The sequence below is a fragment of the Ciona robusta genome, chromosome 1, assembly GCF_009617815.1.
Source record: "Ciona robusta chromosome 1, ASM961781v2".
Classification (NCBI taxonomy): Eukaryota; Metazoa; Chordata; class Ascidiacea; order Phlebobranchia; family Cionidae; genus Ciona; species Ciona robusta.
Window position 1 is genome coordinate 14,197,547 of NC_143235.1, and position 9,831 is coordinate 14,207,377.

The following is a 9,831-nucleotide window of genomic DNA, read 5'->3' on the forward strand; positions in this document are numbered from 1 at the left end:
TACTGGTAGAGTTTTACCAAGAATAAGATGTAGCCGCTTACAGCAGCAAGGGTTTTTTGTTAAATTAAGTGAAAAAATGCACATTCATTTGTGCGAGTTTTAATTAATGTATACTTCATATTTGGGTCATGACGTATTTGAGTCATAACGTATGTTGGGACAAATACCAGAAAATTCTTAAGACAAGCTATAAAATCTATTATTTCGCTAAAAACAATAACCCAGTTTATTTACAGTTGTTTTTACTTTACACAATAAATATGATTTTGGCAACTCTATTTGTCGTGTTGTTAGTGGGAATTTATAAAGCGGAGGGCCAATGTTCTCACAGCGCCCCGTGCGCTTTAATGGGTATGTATGATGAATGTAACTTGCTCTATAGTATATCCTCGCGTGGCTGGAAAACGACAGTTGTTAAAGGTCACACGGGTGTTCCGTTTCGTGCACCTCGTGCCCGCTTACGAGTTACCATGTAACTTTGTGTGATATTTTTTGTTTGATATTTTGTTATGTTATGACTTGGTACATGGACCTGCCAAAGGACACACGCTGACAATAGTTGCAGCGTCGAGCCATGAATCCGTAACTTCTGACTACGCATCTTTTTTATCCGTAAGTGTAGGTTTACCAATTGAATTGTTGCTTTATGTCTGGTTTTTAGTTTTGTATGCACTAATATGATCTTCGTTCAAATGAAAGTCAGTTTGTATCTCGTGTATATTTAAACGAAATCAAATAATTCTTTGTAGGAGGTCAGAACCTTGCGTCACCTCAACAACTGACGTCATCAGGGGGTTCCCTTTCTATGACGTTGACAGTGCAAGTTTCTGACATCAAAATAGATTGGTTGACGCTGCATCGACGTTGCTATGATGGGGTATTCCCCGGCCCAACATGGCGCGTGAAACGTGGTGATGTAGTAAATGTTACAGTGGTACGTCGTTTGCAAAGTATAATATGAGTAAGCTTAAGCTATATATATTTTGAATATCTGCAACCGTTTGCAACCGCCTAACGGTTTTTTGGTGCTAGTGAAGAGTCTTCCCTCCACCTTATTTGCTATTAACCACTAACCCCTAGGTTAGGGGCCAGGGGGTTAGGTGTTGATAGTTAGGGGTTAGTGGTTATAGGGGTTAGTAGTTAGTGGTAAGCAAAAAGGTGGGGGGGGGGAGATTCTTCACGAGCACCAAAAAACCTTTACGCAGTTGCAAACGGTTGCAGATATTTTGGTTATTTCGACCAGAAACGCCACGTCCAATAGATATCAAATGACCATACAACTTGGATACAAGTGTAACAAACCAAATTTTGGTCGGATACCTCGATTGGTTTATGAGTTATAGTCAAAAAACCATTACGCGGTTGCAGATATTTTGGTTGTTTCGATAACTCAAAAACCATTCGAGGTATCGTACCAAAAGTTGGTTTGTTAAACTCGTATGGTCATCCCTAACCCCTAACTATCAACACCCAGATTTTCTCATGTATATAGAATTGCTATTAAAATTCAAATGTATTTTTAATCTCCTGACTTTCTACCTAGGTTAACACTCTAGGATTACCGCACAAAACTGAGGCACCCAATCAGCTGCGTTTACCAAACACAACCAATCTTCATACGCATGGACTTCATATTAGCAGCAAGGTGAGAATTTATTAAAATTAATTCATATGCTGATATTAACGTTGGAATTGGAATGTATTAAGGCATAAAGAGCAGTTAGTAAGTTTTGACCAGTCGTCGTATTTCTATCTCTAGACCAAAGCTAGTCGTTTTTTTTAGCGCATAGTCTACTAAGTGAAACCATTACATAAGTTAGGTAAGCAAATAGTGACAAAAAGGTAAAATTAAAGACTATAACAAACAATTAAGTTCTTACTAGGGATAGTATTTCTATTTTTCGACCAAATTCACTCGTAATATTTTTGCGTTTAGCCTGCTAAATGAAAACATTACAAAAGTTAAGTGGTTAAATTCTACCAACTACAATTTAATTCAGCCACCAAAAAGCAAAATTAAATTGGAGCCTATGGTAAACAATTACTTATTTTTTCTTTGCAGGAACCACAGGACAATGTGTTTGTCCACATTCACCCAGGGGAGTCGTATACATATTCCTACCAGATTGACAGTGAGAATCCATCTGGCACTTATTGGTACCACCCCCATTTGCATGGAGCCACCCTGTTGCAGGTAGCTTATATATACTTTGGGTTCAACACTTCAACTGACGCTCTTTTCCAAACCTTTTCATCCAAAACGTGTTTTATCGACTGTCGTTTTTCTGTAAATTCTCAAAATATTGATACACAAATAAATAGCAAAAGCACTATTTAATAAACAAGTGTAATATACTTGGGCAGTCTAGCAGTAACAATCTATAGGCTGTGGCAACAAATTTTTAGAATCCTTTCATATGAAAACTCCTTTCATAAATAAATTATTCATTAAATCCTTTATTTATAAATAAAAGTATCAAGAATTAATATAACACCATTGACTTGCAGGTTCACAGTGGAATGGCTGGAATGATCATCGTTGAAGATGATGCTGATGCAACAACTCCCTCCCACTTAAGAGCAGTATCATGCCCCGAGAATTGCGCGCATGATATTCAACTTATGTTTCAACCAACACTGCAATATATTAACAATGGTGGAAGGGGTTTCGCAAACATACAACAGACTATTCAAGATAATCCTAATTATAGGTTAGCAACAGGATAAATGCATGAATATAACTTGTAGAATTGCTATTAAAATTCAAATCTATTTTTAATCTCCTGACTTTCCACCTAGGTTAACACTCTAGAATTACCGCACAAAACTGAGGCACCCAATCAGCTGCGTTTACCAAACACAACCAATCTTCATATATCCTTTACATGCCTACTTTAAAACTTTTAGACACCCATTGGTGATCACTGGGTTGGAGCAATTGACGTTAAGTGTCTTGTCCAGGGAACATACGCCCACAATGATAGCAACAGCGGGCCTAAAACACATTGCAGTTTGCTTTATAAATTTTTAAAGTTTGCTTTTTTTTGCATGTCAATCTTATGTTTTAATGACTATCGTTTTGTCATTACCTCTTATCACTTGTGTTATTTGATTATTTTCTTCTTTGTCATAGTCTAACAAATATATCATTACATAATATTTTATGCCTACAGGCATAACCAATACCCAGTAACTGCTGGAGGTAATTTAGAAGAATGGTTGACCAATCAAGCGAATGGGATTGACCACTTCACAACAAACGGGCAGCTTTGGCCACAATTAGCAATGACAACGACAGAAACCAAACGATTTAGGTTTGTTGAGTAAAATATGAAGTGAAACAACTTTATTGTTATTTGAATCTGAATGCCTTATTTATGTTTTGACATGGGTCCTTTAAAAACGAAAATGTTTTTTCTGTGCTAAGGGGGACACAGATTGACTGCATTAGATTTAGTAACTTGACTGGAAAAAAAGAGAGGTACCCAGAATTTTACCCAATTAATCCAGAATTTTACCCAATTTACATTATCCAGAATTTTACCCAATTTACTTTACCCAGAATGGTTAATGCTGGAGGTAGTGCTATTCTTGAGTTGCTAATCACCGACACAAGTCAACAGCCAACATCAGCTTGTAGTGTGTTGGAGATAGCATACGATGGTGTATATCTCGATGAAGCTAGAACCCCTTTAACTGGGAAAACTCTTCTTATTCCATCGGGGAAAGTTGATTGGTTGGTTGCTTGTGGCACTGCTGGTACTTACGAGGTGGGTTTTTTATTTTATATGTAACTTGCTTTATTTTTGCGTGGCTGGAAAACGACAGTCCTTATAACATAGGTTTTCTATTTCCTGTGTTTCATACACCTCGGGCCAGCTTACGAGTTACCAAGTATTTTTTATGTATGACTGATAATTTTGACAATTCATTAATTGTTAATTTTTTAAAACACGCTTAGGATATTTGAATATGTCAAAGGTGTCCCATCTTCTCCCCACCTCCCCTACTATATACAATATACATTTAACAAAAATTCCCTTCTAAAACAACCAGCTACGTTCTTTATCATCAAACGTTGATAACCTTTCAATCGGAGGATTTCAACGCCTCAACCAAAACTTGTTGACAATCGTTGTCACGGGAACCAGCTCTTCCATCACCGTCCCAACCTCCCTTCCCACTCGTCCATCATTTGTCGGCGATTTCCGTTCCTTAACTCAAGATCAAGTGTTTGGGAGGTTTGTTATCGAAGCAAGCCCAGGAACAAGGTTAAATAGGGAGAGATTTCAATCCAATACAAACTACAGGTGAATTTGAATTTACAAAGAAGAAAATAATCAAATAACCTAAGTGATAAGAGGTAATGACAAAACGACAGTCATTAAAAAAACTAGTCGCCGCCTAAAATTGATTTTGCTTTTTTAGTCGCCTGATTTAAATTTGATTTGCTTAATTTTGGCCGACTGACTTCTAGAATAAGTAATGCACAGAAACTTAGTCGGCCGACTAAATGTAAAAATACACCAACTAAATGTAAAAATACACCAACTAAATTTTGGTTGGCCGACTAAAAAAATTGCAGTAACCAGTAGTTACCGTGACCGATTAGTTTAGTCCCACGCGTATCTAAAGTATATACAAGCAACATTTAACAATTACTGATTCAATACATTCCAGGTTCAAAGCTCAGTTGAACACCAACCAAGAATGGTATCTTGTCAACTCTGATCCAGGTGCAGCACATCCCATTCATATTCATGTCAATCATTTTCAGGTAAATGAATGAATGTAACTTGCTTAACCCTTGTATGGCCAAAAAATGACAGTCGTTATAACACAGGTGTACTGTATCACACACCTTGTGCCAGCTTTTACTAAAACACCTTGTCCCAGATTTTACTAGAAAATCCTTTTTTTGTGATGCCTAATTTTAGGTAAAAAATGGTTTTATGTTTTGAAATATTTACTTTGCCAAAACTAATCTTTTAATTTTAGGTGATTAGTTACAACTCGTATACGGGACCTTATTCAGTGAGTGGAAGGACAGGTTATGTGTTCTTTGATCAAGACAACTCCGTATGTGCTCACCAACATTCTGCTTATACTGGTGACTTGTTTATACTTTGTGTTTTACCAATATGCGGTTCAGCTGTCATAGGTGTAAAAACATTTTTTGAAATTTTTATTTTTAAGGAAACTTAAAAAAAATGTTTTTTTTGAAACCAGAACACCAGTGTTATAACGACTGTCATTTTCCGGAAGCGCAAAAATAAAACAAGTTTCAGTGACAAGAGGATAAATAAGTTACATTCATTCAAATAATAAAACTCATTCACCTTAGGCAATGAAAACGTTCAAACCCCAAACAATCCTTTACGGTATCTTGGCCATGATGCACGATGGGCTGCAGGGGGAACAGGAACGCTTGGTTATAGTGAAGCTGGCTTGTTTAGAGACGCCATACTTGTTCCACCTTTGGTTAACATAACAGTATGTATTTACCATTAAAAACAACACTTATATATATTTCTATTTTTGACAGTAAAAACAACTTGTTTCTATTTTCGGTCATTGAAAACAGTATATTTTTATATTTATGTATTGACCATTAAACCATTAAAACCTATGTATTTTAATTTTTGACCTTTACAAACTAAATATTTTATATTTTACTGTTAAAACATATATAATTTTATTTTCTACGATTTGACTATTAAAAACAGTACATTTCTGTTCTTGATCATTAATAACTACATATATAGTTGTATTTTTACCATCAAAAAACAATATAATTTCTAACTACATATTCACAACACTTTTAGATTCGATTCAACGCACATAAATACACAGGGGAGGTTGTGGTTCATTGTCACTTACTTAACCATGAAGATACTGGTATGATGTTAACAGCAGATATTGTGGATCAAGGTATGTAGGCAATAACTGATCTTCTGGCATTTAGTAAACTGTCACAAAAACAGCTTGGTATGTATCTGCAGCACGAAAAAATGATAATTTTATATGTTAATTTCATAATTTATTTTCATGTCATAAGATTAGTTCTTATCATATATAAGAGATACTGTAGCATATAGTGTGTACAATGACTGATCCAATGGCATATGTTAAATTGTTCTAAAATCATAGTATTTATATCTTTACAAAGTAAGATATATGGTAACTTGAAAGCTGACACGAGGTGTATGAAACACAACACTTGTGTTATAACGACTGTTGTTTTCCGGCCGCGAGATAATAAATCAAGTTACATTCATCTATACACGCAACATAAGTAAAGATATTTAATGTTTTTTTAACTTTTATGCCAGAAAATCAGTTTTTGCAATATATAAGAATATAATAAAAGATAATGTAACATATGGTGTGTGCAGTATTTCTAAATCCTCTGATAATTTTAATCGCAAAGTTTATTTAAAGTGTTAATGTTTTGTCCTTTTTAGTTCACTCTGATGAATGCAACAAGTTCAAGCAGTTTAGTTGATAAATGAAAGTGTAGTTTGCAGCAGCTCAGATTATAGGAGAATATTCTTTACTTTCGAAGTTTTACGTTACATGTTGAAAAATGTATTCAGTAGGGCAGGCATAAACGCAACAAAAGAAAAAGCAGAAAAGGTAGTATTTGAAAGCAGAAATACCTAATTTTTCTGTAATGCCAGAAAAGTTAAGTATTTTCTGTGCAGGCAGAGACAGAAAAGTTGAACATTCAAAACTGCAAGAAACAGAAACATTGCAGAAATATATAGTAGCAAATATCTCTTAATTTAAAAATTTGCTACCACATATGTTTTTCTGACAAATGGCTTTACCAGGCGCAGATCTTACTGCCAGCATTCCATCTGGCACTGCTTATCCTGGAACTTGCAAAGAGAATGATCCGTACCCGTTTAATGCGTGTGATAGTTGTCCAACTACTATAAATACAAGCAGTACAACTACAACAACTGCAGCAAGTCCAACAGAAACAATTTCTTTAGGAAGGAGAGCAGCATTTTTAACACCAAGGTTTGGACTTTATGTGTGTGTCTGGTGTAAAGGAAGACATCCGTGTTATAACTTGACAGTGAGCATGAGGTGTATGAATACACCATGTGTGTCTGGTGTATAAGAAGACACCCATGTTATAACTGGACGGTGAGCATGAGGTGTATGAATACACCATGTGTGTCTGGTGTATAAGAAGACACCCATGTTATAACTCGACGGTGAGCATGAGGTGTATGAATACACCATGTGTGTCTGGTGTATAAGAAGACATCCGTGTTATAACTTGACAGTGAGCATGAGGTGTATGAATACACCATGTGTGTCTGGTGTATATTAAGACATCCATAATCAATGAGCATGATGCTTGTCACTAACCATACTAATATCTGTTTTCCAGATCATGGAACTTCACTGTGTTTCTTATTTTGGGTCTCTTGCAAGTAGTGTAGATAATAAATAAGATGGTTTACATTTGATTTATATAATTTTCTATTTCTTTTCCGAACCACTTTTTTTTAGACAATATCATGTTTTTTAAAGACGTATTTGCCAACTGCAATTATAAATTTTAAAGTTCGTATATTCTTTTCTACATTTCGTAAGTTCGTACTATTTTGTTTTCTTCAAATCTCGTCTAAAATTTAAACTATTGTAATCTTATTTACCCTATTGTGCGCTTCAGTGTTATGTATTTATGGAGTAAATGAACACGCTTAGACGATGGGTAACATACCAACTAGGATTACATGTTACTTGAATGATAACACTTTCTTTGGATAGCTTTAAATTGGCAGAATGTTCTCCATACGCCCATGGAACAAATTATAACATCAGGTGCACAAAATGCACCAAGTGACGTTGTGTATGTTTATAAATCCCTGCCAGATATTACTCTACATCCTACAAAATGTTTCGGTAAGTATTCGCATACTGTTCATGGGTTACCGTACTTTGCTATGAAAGTTGTTAAAATTCTGAAATATAGTAGTCGCTAGGTGGTGGTATAGAAACGACAAATGTACCGGGAAGTCTGCATTTTTGAGTCGGACGCCGGTTAAACGCCAGAGTCGTTTATGTGGATACCAGGTTCGACGTTGTCTGGTCAAGACATTTACTGTGTTCGTTACGACCCAGTGGCAACTAACAGATTGTTCAAATCCCGTTTAAACATACAGAAACGTTATTATATAACTACAGTGTTTTAATTACAAAAGTTAAAAAATGCATATTTGTAAATCGGTATGGTAATAAAAATATGTAGGAATTGATATGGTAATAAATATAGGCAAATGAATAAGCACCGGGCAATTATTGGCTAATTCTACGAGGCACAACACAAGTACAACCAACGGTAATGGTTTGTGTAACAGTTTCCAATGGACCGTTTTCTGTGTTTCTTTTCCTGACTGTGAATGATTGTTTCAAAGGCACAGACGCAAAGGAGAAGTTTTCTCGTCTGCTGGACATGTCGATACAGCCATCACATAAACATCTTGCTCGTGGAAGCACCATAGGGATTCTGTAAAATAATTTAAGTTAAATAATGCTATAATAGGAGACATACAGGTTATAACTATACGGTGAGCATGAGGTGTAGGAATACACCATGTGTGTCTGATGTATAAGAAGACAGCCATGTTATAACTTGACAGTGAGCATGAGGTGTATAAATGCACCATGTGTGTCTGGTGTATAAAAAGACAGCCATGTTATAACTTGACAGTGAGCATGAGGTGTATGAATATTTCACTCATGAATGAAACATATTCTTACCTTAACCTATCAATGTCATCTTCTATCACATATGGCGACAAACTTCTTTCCTCTTGTCTTGTGTGAGTTAGTAAATATTCGTCGGACAAAACGGGGCATGTTGATTGCGACCTTTTATGTCGGATGCCATGTTGGTTTTCTGTCACGTTCCCGGCGCTTTGATTCTTTAATAGGTCACATATTTCTCTGCAAAAACAATTAAATTAGATATAAAGTATTTTTTATATAGTAGAGTGGGGGAAGACGAGACGCCTTTAGCACATAATATCCAAACAGCGTGATCGTGTTTTAAACAACAATTACCAACGGTCTATGGGAGTCGTGAGGATACGATTTTGTAATTCTTTGAATATTCTTTTTTACTATCAAATGGAGCGAGAAAATAGAATGAAAGGGCGTCCCATCATCCCCCACCCTAAAATATCTTTAAATACGACAGCGCAGATCATAATAATAAAACGACAAAGAAAATGAATTAGCAGCAAAATAATTGTTAAAACACGCTGCTAATAAAAAAGACCTAAGGAAAAATGTGAAATTATTACGCAAATAAATGTGGCTGATGGTAAATTACGTCTCAAATAACTTACTTATTTGCAACTGAGGACGAGCATTTCAAATCTTCTATAAATCGTTTAATTAGAACAGGTGTCGCGTTTATAGCGGCCACGGCGCAAAGCACAATCAATATTTGCATTGTAGTTGTCATTCTTCTAGATTCTATCTTTCGAACTTGTATCTGTTGAGATTATGATGCCTACCTCGGTCCTCTTCTCCTTTTATATAGTCCGTCGGAAACTAAAAAAAATATTCCCCTCCACGTTTTCCCCGGCGTTTTGAATATTTCCCCGCTGTTTAGCCGCAAGAAACAAAAAACGCGATGAGATCATTCGACGTATTGTTTTCACTTTCTTGCGCATGACATAATGCAATACTTGTGACGTAACAATCTAGAGGTATTGGCGTCGCGTCACGACCGTCGTGTCGGGTCGCTCGGTTAATTTTATATAATTTTTAAAATCATGGAAATCTACAAAAAGTCTGTAGTAT

General features: G+C 35.8%; 2 protein-coding genes across 4 annotated transcripts; one reads left to right on the plus strand and one right to left on the minus strand.

Annotated features, from left to right (window-relative positions):
* Positions 1 to 216: 216 nt before the first annotated feature.
* Positions 217 to 7,864, plus strand: LOC149743575 (uncharacterized). 3 transcript variants are annotated; one of them, XM_089871553.1, is made up of 14 exons: positions 218 to 351; positions 750 to 934; positions 1,544 to 1,645; positions 2,063 to 2,194; positions 2,509 to 2,711; positions 3,174 to 3,314; positions 3,563 to 3,770; positions 4,057 to 4,310; positions 4,681 to 4,777; positions 4,999 to 5,110; positions 5,345 to 5,493; positions 5,826 to 5,931; positions 6,834 to 7,026; positions 7,406 to 7,864. In XM_089871553.1, exons 1-14 carry the CDS (start codon positions 261 to 263, stop codon positions 7,455 to 7,457), a joined length of 2,025 nt encoding a protein of 674 aa, XP_089727679.1. In that variant the 5' UTR covers positions 218 to 260; the 3' UTR covers positions 7,458 to 7,864. The 3 variants fall into 3 exon arrangements, with proteins under 3 accessions (XP_089727760.1, XP_089727679.1, XP_089727843.1); XM_089871717.1 differs by lacking the exon at positions 218 to 351 and adding an exon at positions 406 to 612; XM_089871634.1 differs by lacking the exons at positions 6,834 to 7,026; positions 7,406 to 7,864 and adding an exon at positions 6,465 to 6,827 and having other exon boundaries at positions 217 to 351.
* Positions 7,865 to 8,122: 258 nt separating this feature from the next.
* On the minus strand, positions 8,123 to 9,605 carry LOC149743576 (interleukin-17C-like). The gene is made up of 3 exons (XM_089875917.1): positions 9,372 to 9,605; positions 8,782 to 8,967; positions 8,123 to 8,527 (listed from the first exon to the last, which is right to left on the minus strand). Exons 1-3 carry the CDS (start codon positions 9,488 to 9,490, stop codon positions 8,317 to 8,319), a joined length of 516 nt encoding a protein of 171 aa, XP_089732043.1. The 5' UTR covers positions 9,491 to 9,605; the 3' UTR covers positions 8,123 to 8,316.
* Between the last annotated feature and the right edge of the window lie 226 nt (positions 9,606 to 9,831).

Excerpts from the sequence above, each read along its gene's own strand:
- LOC149743575 (XM_089871553.1), top strand. The coding sequence starts at position 261 with ATGATTTTGGCAACTCTATTTGTCGTGTTGTTAGTGGGAATTTATAAA. Across the intron at positions 2,195-2,508 it reads ATGGAGCCACCCTGTTGCAG|GTTCACAGTGGAATGGCTGG; the intron begins GTAGCTTATATA and ends ATTGACTTGCAG. Across the intron at positions 5,111-5,344 it reads CCAACATTCTGCTTATACTG|GCAATGAAAACGTTCAAACC; the intron begins GTGACTTGTTTA and ends CATTCACCTTAG.
- LOC149743576 (XM_089875917.1), bottom strand. The coding sequence starts at position 9,490 with ATGACAACTACAATGCAAATATTGATTGTGCTTTGCGCCGTGGCCGCT. Across the intron at positions 8,968-9,371 it reads TCGTCCTCAGTTGCAAATAA|AGAAATATGTGACCTATTAA; the intron begins GTAAGTTATTTG and ends TTGTTTTTGCAG. Across the intron at positions 8,528-8,781 it reads GATGACATTGATAGGTTAAG|AATCCCTATGGTGCTTCCAC; the intron begins GTAAGAATATGT and ends ATTATTTTACAG.